Below are 13686 nucleotides of genomic sequence, written 5' to 3' on the forward strand. Positions count from 1 at the left end.
GAAGCTTCTTCTTTTACCCTTGTATAACCAGCGCTTAGCTGAATTAAGGAGAATTACTATGAACAGGGGATTTTTCAGCCTGGGTTTAAAATGTTGTAAAAGAATAAACCATAAATTCTTGGGAAGACATTCTTCATTTGCCTTGTCCTCAGTTGGGTGAGATGTATTCAGCACATACAGATAATTTGTTAACAAGGCCTTTTTAACACTTTGGACAGATGCACATACTGTTTTCAATCTTCATGGTTAATTATTCGATTTTGTATTTGATGATAGAACACCCTGACTCCTAATCACTGTTCATTGTTGGAAGTCCATTATATTCTAACTGTTTGAGTGCTCCCGTTGACCTTGAACTGACATTATAAGCTGTTTCTAATCTTTTCACTCTATATTTCTAATGCTCCTTTTCTTTCTCCCCTCTTTGTCTGGTGCCCGTTTAGCATCACAATGGGGCTGCCCCTGAGCCCGGCCGCCGACTCTGCCCGCTCGGCGCGGCACGCTCTCTCCCTCATCGCCACCGCCAGACCACCCGCCTTCATCACCACCATCGCCAAGGAGGTGAGCAGGGCCAGTCACTCGGCTGCAGCAGCTTTTCCTCCGAGCTTTGAGGCTGCAGGCTTACGAACAGAGAGGGAGAATCAAATGCCCCTCCCTTCCTCCCCAGCAGGGGAAACAGCAAGTGTAATATTTGTATGCCTGCAGATGTCCAAATCACCCATGATTTATGACAGGACCAATATTTAACTGAGTTGTGTCTGTCTTAATTTGTTGTATCCTGGTTATATAAACTTCCAATAGCAACGTGTAGAATCCTGCTTTCTTTAAGCAATGCACACATGACCCCGTTCAGTATGAATTAAAAGGGAGTGGAGACTTAGCCATGGGCTTTGGAGGGTGAGGAGGAAGGGACGCTGCTGTGAGCTCAGTGTAGGCTGGGCACGGTCTGTCTGAGGGAACCCAGATACAGCCTGGAGCTTTGGCTGAGCTAAAGCAAGGGGATGGACCACGTTCAGAGGCTAGCCAAAAAAAGCCTGTTATAAAGCAGCTGTCTAATGCCTAAAGATAGATGTTCAAGTATGTGAAAATCATGTAATCAAGACCCAGCAGGCATTTGCTTATCTTGACCTTTAGTTTTGTGAGATTAAGAATTACTTAAAATAGGTAAGCACTTGTTTAAAAACTACACCAAGGATAACCATTAGCGGCTCTACTGATTATGAGTAACTGGGCAGGGGAAATAATCCATAGGTCTCAAAGTAAAGCAAAACATTCTGCCTACTACAGGCTTTCTTAATGTGACATACGTGTTTAACTGTAGGCACAGATGGAGAATATTTAGAGTCCGAGTTTCCACGTGTAACCCTGCTCTTTGGTAGGTGCACAGACACACTGCCCTCGCAGCGAACACGCAGTCTCAGCAGAATATTCACACCACCACTCTTGCTCGGGCCAAAGGAGAGATCTTGAGAGTCATTGAGATACTTATTGAGAAGATGCCTACCGATGTCGTGGACCTTCTTGTGGAGGTAAGGCTGTTCTGCCATATCTGCTTGATATGGGTTTGATGCAACAGTGAATAACATGTTGGCCTGGAGTCAGATCGTAGAATTTCTTTCTGCGTGGCCCATAAACCTTTTTGTGTGTGAAGAGGATTTGTTTTATACCACTCAGCTCATTTTTTGAACTGTAAAAACTTAAATTGCATTAAATTGCATTGTTGGAGCAAAAAAAAAACCAAGCAAGAGAATTTGCTGGGGGTACGGTGTGCTCATTGCACTGGTACTTGGACACCCTGGGGGATCACGTGGATGTTTTTCTGTTGCATTCGTTGATGCTGATGAATATTGTTGAAGAATGGTACAAATGATGTAACAGGTTTGTAACTTGATACTGATGCCCAGAGGCCTTTTTCACACCAGAGCTACTTACAGAGCTCCAATAGCTTATGTTTACCAGTAGTTTGTTGTTCTGTAACTGTTTACAGGTACTCTGAATGGTTCCAGCTGCCAGTACCATTGCTGTTGTAAACTCTTACCACATGCAAGACAGTTCTTGTTTGTTTTATCCGAATTGTATTTTAAAGTTAGGTATCAAAGATGCAGTCAGGTACAGAAGTTCTCTATTTTTGCCTGTTAGAACTTTTATTATGAAACATAAAATACAGTACATTAAATGATTTTAACTTCTGTTTCCAAGGTTATGGACATCATCATGTATTGCCTTGAAGGATCTTTAGTTAAGAAAAAGGGTCTTCAGGAATGCTTTCCAGCCATCTGCAGGTGAGCTTTTCCTCCAAGAATACTGTGAAGTAAATGGTAGGGTCACCAGCAGGATATATTTCTTACTTAAGAGTGAAACAATCTTTTACATGATGCTTGCCCTTAAAACAATGTGAAGCAAATGTGAAGAGTGTTTTTAGCTCACCTATAAGCCTTTGTAGGCTTTTAGTTCTCTATCACATCTGACAGAGACATGGATCAGAAAAGAAAAGCATTAACAACTCCTTGAAGTTTGGATATTTTAAAAGTCCAAAAAGAGGAAAATACTGTGTAATCTCATGAAAAACTCTGTCCTGCATGTATCCTCCATATATCCTAGCCACTCCATTGGAACAGCCACACAACCTGAGCAGCTGCCTCCAAAAGATTTATCAATATCTTTGTTTTTACAAAAATGAGAATAATGTACTTGAGTAACAAGTTAGATTCCAATATGCACAACCTGCCTGAGTGAATTAATTGCCACCATCAAAGCGACTGGGGAAAAAAGAAAATGGTGACAGCAGAAAATAAGGATGGTTTTGGGGGGCTTGGTGGTAGAATTTTGAGAATAAATGTTACTTCCTTGTTGCCGATAGCTGCTGTAATCTGCCTACTAGCTGGCAGTAGGGCATAGTTATTGGAGGAGATCATCTCCTGACCAGGCACTTCCAAGTCCTCTGAGCTGGTCACACAGCTGCGTAGCAGTGCCATCCCATAGGCAAGGTCAGTGAAACGGAGATAAGGAATAGAAAGTACCAAATGCCTTCCTGGAATAGAGCCTTGCTTTCTCTGCCCTGTGGCTGTCTCCCAGGCATCTGTCAAGGGAGCAGCTTGTGCTCCAAAATCGTTGTTGTAGGCAGCGAGTAGCACCCTCGCCCTCCTGGTAGGAGGCTGCCCTCTCCCCTGGTTTTAGAAACGTTTTTGGGACGCTCGCACTGGACACAGAAGATTCAATTGAAATTAAACCTCGCAAAGTGTAGAGAGCACTGCTGGTCGCTTAGAGCTGCCCTGCACTCTGCAGCGTGTGGAAACGGCTTCGGCAGCATTTAAAGCTCTCCTGTGGCGACAGGCAGCTCAGTAAAATAACAAGTATGAATTTGCACAAAATCAAAGGGAAAGAGAAGCGCAGTGGCTGTCTTGTGCTCGCGTTGTGGGTGACTCGGCAGTTCAGAGGGCACCAAAAGGCCCGAGTGGCTGTTCAGCCGCCGGCTCCCACTGCCCTTCAGCAGGAGTTCAGCACCGTCAGTCGTCTTTGTCTTGGGCTAGTTCTACTTCGCTCTTAAAATGGTACTTTTGCGTAGTAAAATGTGATCTATAAAATGGGAACATTTACAGTATCTTTAGACTATGATAAATATCCCAGTTATACTCTTAAACTGGTACAACCAATAAATCATAATAATCTTCTGTCGACCATTACATTTTAATTTAATAAGCTATTAAAATATTGAATAGTTTCAAGAAAAGAACAATTATCTTGTTGACAGGTAGGGTACTGATAGCCGTAATCTTCCTTCCTCCTGATACTTTAAAAGGCTTACCTTAAAATATAAATGCAATGGTAAGGGGAATTAGTGCAAAAATCTCCCTATTCCTGTTGTATTTTTATAGTGATAAGGTATCTTAAAATTTTGTTAAATTACTAGTAATATTTCCTATTCTCCATAGTTATAGCCATTGTAAAAATGATACAGCACCCCACCGATGGGATCACTCAGCCCAATGGAAATTTTCATCAGATTTTAGCAAATGGTTGAATCTCTGGAGAGATTCCAAGTGGAAGCACTTTGACATAATCCTATGGTTAATTCTTTTAATATCACAGTGCTCTTTCTGCTGTACGGTGTTATGCGCACCCCTGTTGTGGCAAAATCATTCAGGTGTCTCAGTGCAAGCTCTTCTTCCTCAGAGGACGTTATAGAAGTACCTTACTCATGGCTGTAATGGCAAACGTTTCCTGGTGCCTCTGCGGTCTCTTGGAAGTGACATTCCTGTTTCAGCAGAACATTAAACCCAGGGCTGGGAGCAGCAGTGTGCCGGGTTAAAGCACCTGATTATCATTCCTCTTGGCTTTTCGGGTTTTTTTTTCTGTTGTACAAATGTAGCAGTCATGCCATTAATTGCTGTGAGCGTGACTCAATCCTGATGGGTGGTGATGAGGTAAATCCATCGCTGTGGGTATTTTTGGGTATCATATCTTACAGCATACGATTATGGTGTCTATTTGTTTTTCCCCTAAGTGTTATTCTTTAGAGGATCGTAATACCTTTTGGCATGCTCTATGCAAACCCATTTCTTACCAGAATAAAATAAGTATTGAAGTACAATGCAATGAATATGAAATATTTCTGAATTTCTTTAAAATTGCGAAGGATAATATTGAAGGCTGCAAAATTCTGTTTAACTTGAGCATTTTCCAGATTCAGCAGTTGGATTACAGCTGAGTGGTCCCTTATGGGCTCTGCTTGGTCAGGTCATGTACTTAGTACAGGCTGCTGAGTTAAAGCGGTCTGTGTAACGGGATAGTCTCACATGGGAAGATAGATGACATTTAAAATAACAAGTGTTTTATATGGTTATCGTCAGGTTTTAAAACAGTTGGTGGGCCTTCACTGAACCACAGTGTTGCTGCTGCTGGCCTTTCCAGTACCAGCCTAAACCCCAGCCAGCCCAAGCAGCCCCGTTTCCAACTGGCAAGTGTGGTTGCTAGTATTTGGTGGAAGCTGACAGATCATTTTCCTAACCAGTCGTTATCCCAGCCTGCTTACGCTGAGTCCCCACCCTGCAGCGTGGCATCCAGGTGCTTAGCCTGCTGCACGATGCTAGCTTCAGCTCAGCTTGCAGCCTTTGCAGCCTGTTACCCCCACATCATCTGGCTGGTGGCTTGTGTTCGGAGGACCCAAAAGCGGAAGAGACTGGTGAGGGTGAGGAGATCACAGGGGGAGACTGGACCATCTTCATCTCTGTAGGCAGTTTTCATCTGGAACAGGCAGGAGGGAAGGCTATGTGCAGGTCACAGCTCGTCCTTTAATGTGGAGGATTAGCTGGTACCAGCAATAGCAGCACAATCCTGTCGGTTCCAGCAGAGTTCCTGCGACGCTGGAAGAAGCGGTCTGCTGGCCAACGGAAGTTTCTCTGCAGAGCAGTAATGGGGCAGCACTCAGAGCAGGGTCTCCGCCAAGATGCCAACTATGGATATAGATGCACCAGCTTGCAAAAACGAATTTGTAGCATAGTCTCAATATATGCTGGCACATCATTCTCTATTGAACTCTACCATACAGACATGTAGAAAGGGGTGCAAAGGATTAAAATATTTAAATCTATGTGTGGTTGTAACAATGCTAAGCTAACTAAAAGATAAAGAATGAGGCTAAAGAGCTGACAACTGAATGTCGGTTTAAGGCGTAATTTTTTTTAGAAAATTAAACTCAAAAACATCTATTTCCTTGAAGCTGCTTTTCCCCAAACCCTCTGTTGTTATGCAGTCTGATGGATTCTTCTTTTCGAAGAAAAATACTGACTCGGCACTCTGTCTAAATGGGCATTTAAATGCAGTAAGGAGAGAAGTGCTGTTTGCTTACATATAATAGTATGTGATATTCTCGTTCTGAATCTATTGGAGGAGACAAGTGGACTGTGCCCATTCAGTAGTGTAATAGAATTAATGGGGATATAAAACATTTTATGTAGAAACTTTCTGTTGTAGTCCATTTTACTTGTAATGATCAAGCAGTGTGTGGTTTTTTATAAGTTTATATATAGATCCTGAGTTTGCTGGTTATATAAAATAGCCTTAAAAATAGCCCCTTCCCTGTTCACCTGGGCACCACTTTAATTGTGCAGGTGTTTGCAGTTTGATGTGAAATGCTGAAAAACGTGAATGCTCTCTTATTACAGTCCCATGCCTTATTCACCATGTGTGGTGGGCTTTAGACCCTGCGGGCACCTGCTTGCCCACAGCATTATCCCTTTTCTCTTCTTTTTTCTCATGACTGGCTCCTGCCTCTCCTGCTCCTGAGCTATTTACCAACAACTTCTGATTTTTTTTCTAAGCACTCCTTTTTGACTTTTTAATAATAAATGAGAAACTATTATTATTATTATTATTATTATTATTATTATTATTCAATAATAAATAAATAAGTTGTGTGGCTACCGCTGACCAAAGGAATATGAAAAGCAGCTTGATGAAACAGATGCTGGCTGCAAAAGAAAGTAACAGAGGTGATGTGTGGCCTGGAAATACTTCCATATCCCAAGAAAAGCGAGTGTTAAAAAGTTGCCCCTCATCCTACTTGTACGCTTTGGAAGGGAGGGTTCTGTGCCGACCACAGCACACGGCAGTATGGGATAGCCCGTCTGATGGCTTGTAGGCTTTCATGGACGACTTTGCCATATTGGTTGGCTGTGCCAGGTGGAGTAAGAGGTAGATAAGGAAATAATGGAGGTTTTGTCTTTGTCTTGTCCTCTTGAGTGGGAATTACCAGCAGAGCTGTCAAGTCTTTCACGGTCAGCGCCATCCCTTTGGTCTTGCTTGAAGTCATCTGCATCCCTCTGCTGCACCTTCTTCTCTGCGGGTGCAGCGGGTGAGCCTGCCCCGAGTGACTGGGTGTGGGTGCTGGGGGGCCGCGGCCGGGGGGCAATGCCTCGGAGGGGCCTCCCCACGTCTGCCCCCCTTCGCTACGAGGGTGTGCGCCCGCCCCACGTGTGGGGTGGCACTCCTTCCACCAGAAGGGAACGGGGGGCTCACGTGAGGTTGTGGGTGGGGAGGCTGTGGATGGGGAAGAGAAAATATTTCCTGGAAGGTACCCTGAGAGTCCGAGAGCACAACTGAAAGCGGCGAGCCGGGGAGGGATGATGGACATGGCAGACGTCCTCAGGGATGGATGGACAGGAATGCAAAAGTGCACCTGAGCTGCTTAGTCTTGCCCTTTCTCCTGCACAACAGCTAGCGATTTTCTTTTTTTTTTTTCCTTTTTTTTTTTCCTGTAACACCGTGTTTCGTGCTGTTTTTCTTCCTGAGTGCTATCCTGCACTGCAGAAACCAGTGTATCATACCTGTATGAGAGCAGTTGCTATGGCACTCTGGGAATCCTGAAGAACAAGGAGATAGATCATTGTAAGATTTGTTGTTTGAAGCCATAAATATAGTCAGCAACATATTTTTATAGACTAAGTCTAGAAATCTCTGGCAGACGTTGTTATAGTAAAATCTAACCGTAAAATTAAAATTTAATTGCAAATGCAGTCAGCAGTTTTCACAGGTCTGCTCTCCCTTTTAGAGGAAAGGCACAATGATATTCCCAAATATTTGAATTTGAAATAAGGACTTTGACTCTCTTGTGTTTCAAGGTGTAGAAATTCCTTGAATTTTGCAATTGTTTGAATTCAAGTTGATGCCTGAATGTTAAGGACTATTGCATGCTTCTCAGTTCCTTTTCATCTGAAGGACGTTATTAGATTAGAGTGTTTGATAAATTTTCCTTCCCCCTCCCCCCCAATGCCAAACAACAATTTATGAGTTTGCTTATTTTTCCCTATGCTTTCTCTCATTCTTTCTCATTTGATTTTCAAGGAAAAGTGCTTTGAAATCATTCAGGGTGTCCTTGTTTAACCATTTGACATCCAGCATTATTGTGGTGTTCCACTGTAAACAAGATATGCACATGGACATTCAAGGACCTAGTGACTATCACATAGATTATTCCCAAATTCAATGGAAGGATTCAACACTCTGTAATAAAAATAAATAAATCTGATACGATTCTGCGATCATGTATCAAACATCAGTTGGCTTTATTTGCTGAATGCCAATTATGAAAACTGGCAGCTGATGGATTTTTAAATCAAATCTCTGTCCTAGCACTAATATTAATTACCCAATGGCATTGCAAATTAATTTTAACATCACGCAGGCAGGTCAGATCTCACCTGTTACTTGTTATAATGTTCAATTCAGGTTCTACATGGTCAGCTATTACGAGCGGAGTCACAGAATAGCAGTGGGAGCTCGCCATGGTTCAGTGGCCCTCTACGACATCCGGACTGGGAAATGTCAGGTAAATAAATCATTGTGCCTTCCTCCCCATAAAGTGTGGAAGTTATTGAAAGGAAAGAGCAGCGAGCTCTGCATCAGTTGACATGCTGAGCTGCTGGAACATTATGGATAATGCTGAGGGGATCAATAGTTTAATGAAGGACTCAAAGTATATAGAGCCCTACTGTCTTCATTCACTGGAACTGAATGGGTGCCACAGATGGGTTAATAATGAAAGTCTGAAGTTAGGGGATACCCCTGCTCTGAAATAAATGAAAAATCTGATTTTTAACAGTTAGGATTTATAGCAGTATACTTATCTATTATAGAAGTTGCAGAGAAAATCCACTGAGGGTTTTTTTTTTCCCTAAAATTCCTCTCTACAAAATGCCATGATGCTTATGTTTGAGGTATTTACACTTTTCTGATGTTAAGTAAGATACATATTTTCTTACCAGTTAACCAGTGATCTAGAAGAGGATGTACTTAAGGATAATGTTGAAATGAGTGCTTGGAATTAAAAATGTTTAAATGACAAAGTATTTGCCTTATCTTTTCAGAAAAGTTCATTGGTAATGTTCTTTATTATTCCTTGTACTATGTGATCAGCTATTATTTCTCATTGAATTTCAATAGCCTTTACGTAAAGCTTGGATAAAATATCTGTATTTTGAATGTGCCTTATTCTTTTTTGTGTGTGTAAATATAATTGTTTTCTTGTTTCTAAAAGGTGTTATCTTTAGTCCTTACAAAATGTGCATTATAGAGAAGGTAGCATAGACGTCTTCCTGCTACATCTGCAGTATCACTCAGTACTTTGCTGGCAGAACCACATGGTTAGGTATACGTAGCTGGTTCATTTTCTGTTCTGAAATTCTGGGGTTTATTTTCCAAATCGAGTAGCTGACAACACGGTATGTTCCCGTATTTTTTTAGACAGCTGTCCTATGGAAGCTAAGATGGCCAGATTTATTTTATAAATAGCTCTAAAATGCAGGCAAATAGTGATAGTGGACTGCTCTATCTTGTTTCAGCTTAAGTCATTTGGATCATGATTTATTAATTTAAACTATAAAATGGGTCCACAAGAACTGCTGTATATTGATCTATGCGATGTCACTGAGCATTTTTGCTGTCCTGCGGTCCTAGCCAAGATGACCACGGTGCTGCACAGAGCTGTGTGTATCGCTTTCCAAATACGTTTCCTTGATGATCTGTGCGAGGAGCCTGCGCATGCTGCATGACTTTTTTCCCCACCTATTCAGCAGCCAGTGTGATGAAGCAGCTGAACATCTCCTGCTGGCCTCCAGGAGACACTGACCACAGTTCCTTTCAGTGTGCATCATCGCACTGAAAATGGAAAGTCCAGATAAGTCTGTGAAGTCTTGGCATCTCAAACTAATAGCTAATTCCTGATGCTGCTGGAGAGGGAGAGGTGAAGAGCACAACTGTACACTTCCTTACATCTCTGTTTTCAGAGCACAAGGAGAGTGGTGACAAAACCTGTCCTTCCACTTAGCAGTAGCATTTAAGCAGTGCTGTCATCCTTGCACTTTTAACTTTGTCTAATTCGTGCTTCAGCTACTGAGCTGGCTCCAAGGTGAGCAGAGGGGTTTGTTAGTATACGGAGTAATTTCTGGCATGTCTGGCTTCGCCGTGTGAGTTCGGGGTGGGTCTGTAACACATCGTACACAACCTGGTGATCGGCAGCAGTTCTGCAGAAGCTCAGAGGTGCTGGTCGGCAGGACAGCAACGTGCGCTTACAGCTGCATGTACGTCTAGGGCTAAATCTTCCCTCTGGCTTGATTTGCCCTTGCTTTGGCAGGCATGCTAAAATACCTTATTTTTCTCTTCTTGACTTTTTCCTCCTGTTCTTTTAAAACGGATTCTGTGTAATAGCCACCAGCTATTTGAAGGGGATCGTGCATCGCTGATGTTTGCTAGCCTTTTCTCCAAAGCGCGCTCTCCTCCCTGTCAGCTGGCAGTCTGTTCTCTGAGGCTCCTGGAACTAACTTCGGATTTCTACCAGTAAATTGTCTGAATGATTCGCTCAGTTAATTTAATGTGTGGGTGAACATTCACAACACTTGTTTTCTTACTTTCTTAATAAGCTTCCACATAGATCATGGAAAGCAGAGATGGCGATGACTGAAGGGACTTTCAGGGTAATTAGGGCAGGGTCCTTTGCAGATTTTATTATTATTCATGAGATAGAAAAATTTTCGTGAGTGCCAGATACATGATTATTAGGGGGCAACGCCATCTATTGGATGCAGGTTTCGTATTCCAAATCTGATCTTTTAAGTTATTTCTCACAGTTGCAGATTTCAGGCTGCTGAGAAGACGTGAAATAACTTCAGGATTGTGTAGATGAAAAAGTTTTGAAATTGGGAAAAAAGCTCAAATTTTTAATTTACTTTTTTACAAAAGTTAAAGCCTTTCAAAATGTTTATCAAAATATTTTAATTGCCTTGGTATGTTTAAATCAAGCATGAATTAGGACACGTATCTGGGGAGTACCCGTGAGGATCAGGGCCTGGCTGTAACGCGGAGCGAGAACTGGGTGAGCAGTTGCCAGCGCTGGGACGGTGCGCTGGAGCCCTTGGCCAGCCTCCACCCCCCTGCTCTCCTGTCAGGATCTTTTCACTTTCTGCACTAATTGCTGCTTCATTTCTACCAAGAAAAATGTTTGTCTAACACAGACCATTGTCTAGCTTAAGCTCATGCTGTTTCTGTTTATGTTTCTTGAATGTTACCAGAAACACACTATCAAAAAATTGCTTAGTCATTCACTACTTAAAAAAAGATGATTCTTTGAATCTTCTCCTGAAGCCATAAACGTAATTTTGCATTTAGTAAATATGTTAGTGTTTTGAAAGTGGAAGTTTGAAATACATATGAAAGTTTTATTAGTTACCCCATCACAACTCACATGTAAGCTGTTTTTAATCAGGCATCAGAATTGCTTATTGGATAAGAAGAGGGGGAACTGCTTTCCCCTTCCTCCCCCCCTCCCATTTATACTCATCATTAAGGATATATGTTAATTGAGGTAACGCTGAGATAAGCAGAAGGGGAAAACAATAAGCTGTGGGTATTGCAGGTGGGACCTCCTTAGGACATGGTGGCTTGTTCTGCTGCAGCAGGCATCACGTCTTCTAACAGCTCCATCTGAAAAAACCTGGGGTTTCTCAACACCCAGTGGAGAGTTGTTCCAGAATATTGGTGGGTTAAAATATCAAGGGTTAGAAATCTTTTTTTTTTTTTTTTTTTTTGTTTTTTTATTCCCACACCAGTATAGTTACAGTTATCTAAGTCTTTGTACCGGTGCTGACCTAGCTTAAGTAAGCGGTTCCTCTTCTTGGTCTTTACTCTTCAGCCTTATTTACATGCAGCCTTAATGCTCACTTTCAGCCTTTGTTTTGAAAGGTGAAAAGAACAGAGTACTGTAAAAACTCCTTCCCTGTAATGTACTCTCCATTTTTCTTAATCCTCCTTAGGCAAAATATTCATTTATGTTCTGGGCTGCAGACAGACTGACTTCAGTGTCTATTCCAGTCTTACTGCTGGGCTTCCTCCGATCTTCTTTCCCTTTTCACCTTTTATGAAACCACACAAAAGCAGAACTTTGAAAGGCTTTTCATCTGAATATTGTTTTGCCAGATGAAACTGCACGTCAAGGCTCATGTTTTTGACGTGTCCCTGTGATGCAGAACCTCCTCCCTTTAGATTTGTTACTCGCTCCTGATGCATTTTTTGGTGGTTTGTCACCCAGTGACTGCAAAAGCTGTCCCTTAGCGGAGGGCGTGGGTCTCAGGTCGTCGAACCCCCGTGGCTCAGGAACTCGCGTGGGGAAATACATCTTTGAGTTTGTCTTTTCTTTCACACGGAAGCCAGTCTAAACCACCGTCGCCTTCTGTGGTCCCAGCGGTACCAGGGCAGCAGTGGCTATGAAGAGCATGAGGGAATAAAGATCTCCATCAGTTAAAGCACTGCAGCTTAAACTCAAACTCTGGCTTACGCCAAAAGGCGTGGTAGACAGCCAGTGTCCTCCTCCTCAGCCGAGGGCGTGCGGGTGCTGCCCTGGCCCCGCTGGAGCCGGGGGTCGGCGTGCTATGGCCGGGGGTATCATCGGGATGTCACCCGTCTCCCAGGCAGGGGGGCTGCGCGGTTCCCGCTCCCAGTCAGCATGCGGTCCCCCAGCTCAGTCCCAGTGTCTGTCTGGACCTGCTGCCTCTGCCCGTCGCTCTGAGCCTCGCAGACGCCTCTGGAGAGCGGTGCTGGGGGACCTGCTGGTAGCATTTATGAAGCAGCAAATTCGGTACGTCATGCATGCGTAAAGTTAGATATATTATCACTAAAAAATGTTGTTCTTCACTCGGCTTCTTGAGAAACATGAACAGGAGGATTCTCCAAGCTCGGCCCAAGTTCCCCGTGCTTACCTTTCCCGAAAACCGGGCAGTGTAGTTTTATGCGCTTGGCGTGCAGTAGAAGACCATGCTGCGACAGCCCTCTGATTGATGGTGGTGAGACTGTTCAGGAGGGAACCTGTGCCCGTTCCAACGTGCTCCCATTCCTTTGGGTCACATGCCAAAGTAGGCAATCCCTCCTGGAGCCAGAGAAGGGCTTTCTGCTTCCTTTTTCCTTGAACTGAACATCTTTTTCTTCCTACTTGGTCTGTGCAGCATCTCCGTTCTGGTGCTTCAAACTGGAAACCTGCTTTTAGGGGCAACATTCTTCATTTCTGAGATCAAGAAAGCAAGCTCGGGTGAGCTGTGATAGCTTGTGGGAGCCTTGTTTGCAATGCCATGTCTCCTAGAGCTGCTGGGGATCCCTCTGTGCAGGTGCGGGCAGGCGGGGAGCGGCTGTGCGAGTGGACTGCTGGGGGCTGCAGGTGGGCTCTGCGGCCCCAAGGCAAGCCAGCGGCTGCTGAAGACCTGTCCGCTGCCTCAGTGCAGGAGTGAGATGAGTTCCTCGCTCTGAGATCTTTGCTCCCAAGCCCCACGGGGGGGATGCTGTGCGGGGGGATGCTGCGCAGGGATGCTGTGGGGGTGGGTGAAGCGGGCGGGTGTCGGGGCGTCACTGGCATCAACAGGGTGCCGCCCCGGTGTACCGAAGCCGCATCGCTCTGGAGATGCCTGAGGAAAACATCAGAAATCCCCATAAAAGAACGAGATTTCTTTGCTTGCAGTTGCTTTTGATTTTGTGACGTTTGCGTTGAATAATTCATGAAACTATAATCTGGTAACTTAGCACTGTGCATACTAACGTAGTTATGGTGATGAAAATAAAGCTTAAAATATTAGTTTTTCATACCACGCAGCCGTGATTAAAAAAAAAAAAAAAACCTTTAAAGTTCAGTTGATGGCAGGATCTGAGCAG

General features: G+C 43.6%; 1 protein-coding gene across 8 annotated transcripts in view; it reads left to right on the forward strand.

Annotated features, from left to right (window-relative positions):
* Positions 1-13686, forward strand: part of WDR7 (WD repeat domain 7) — a 150853-nt gene that overhangs the window by 110622 nt on the left and 26545 nt on the right. For all 8 annotated transcript variants that reach the window (XM_075138116.1, XM_075138115.1, XM_075138117.1 and 5 more), the window contains 4 exons: positions 444-561; positions 1380-1529; positions 2200-2282; positions 8227-8326. In XM_075138116.1, coding sequence (XP_074994217.1) covers positions 444-561; positions 1380-1529; positions 2200-2282; positions 8227-8326 — 451 coding nt within the window. The remainder of the gene's footprint in view (positions 1-443; positions 562-1379; positions 1530-2199; positions 2283-8226; positions 8327-13686) is intronic.

Source organism: Calonectris borealis, chromosome Z (assembly GCF_964195595.1).
Source record: "Calonectris borealis chromosome Z, bCalBor7.hap1.2, whole genome shotgun sequence".
Taxonomy (NCBI): domain Eukaryota; kingdom Metazoa; phylum Chordata; class Aves; order Procellariiformes; family Procellariidae; genus Calonectris; species Calonectris borealis.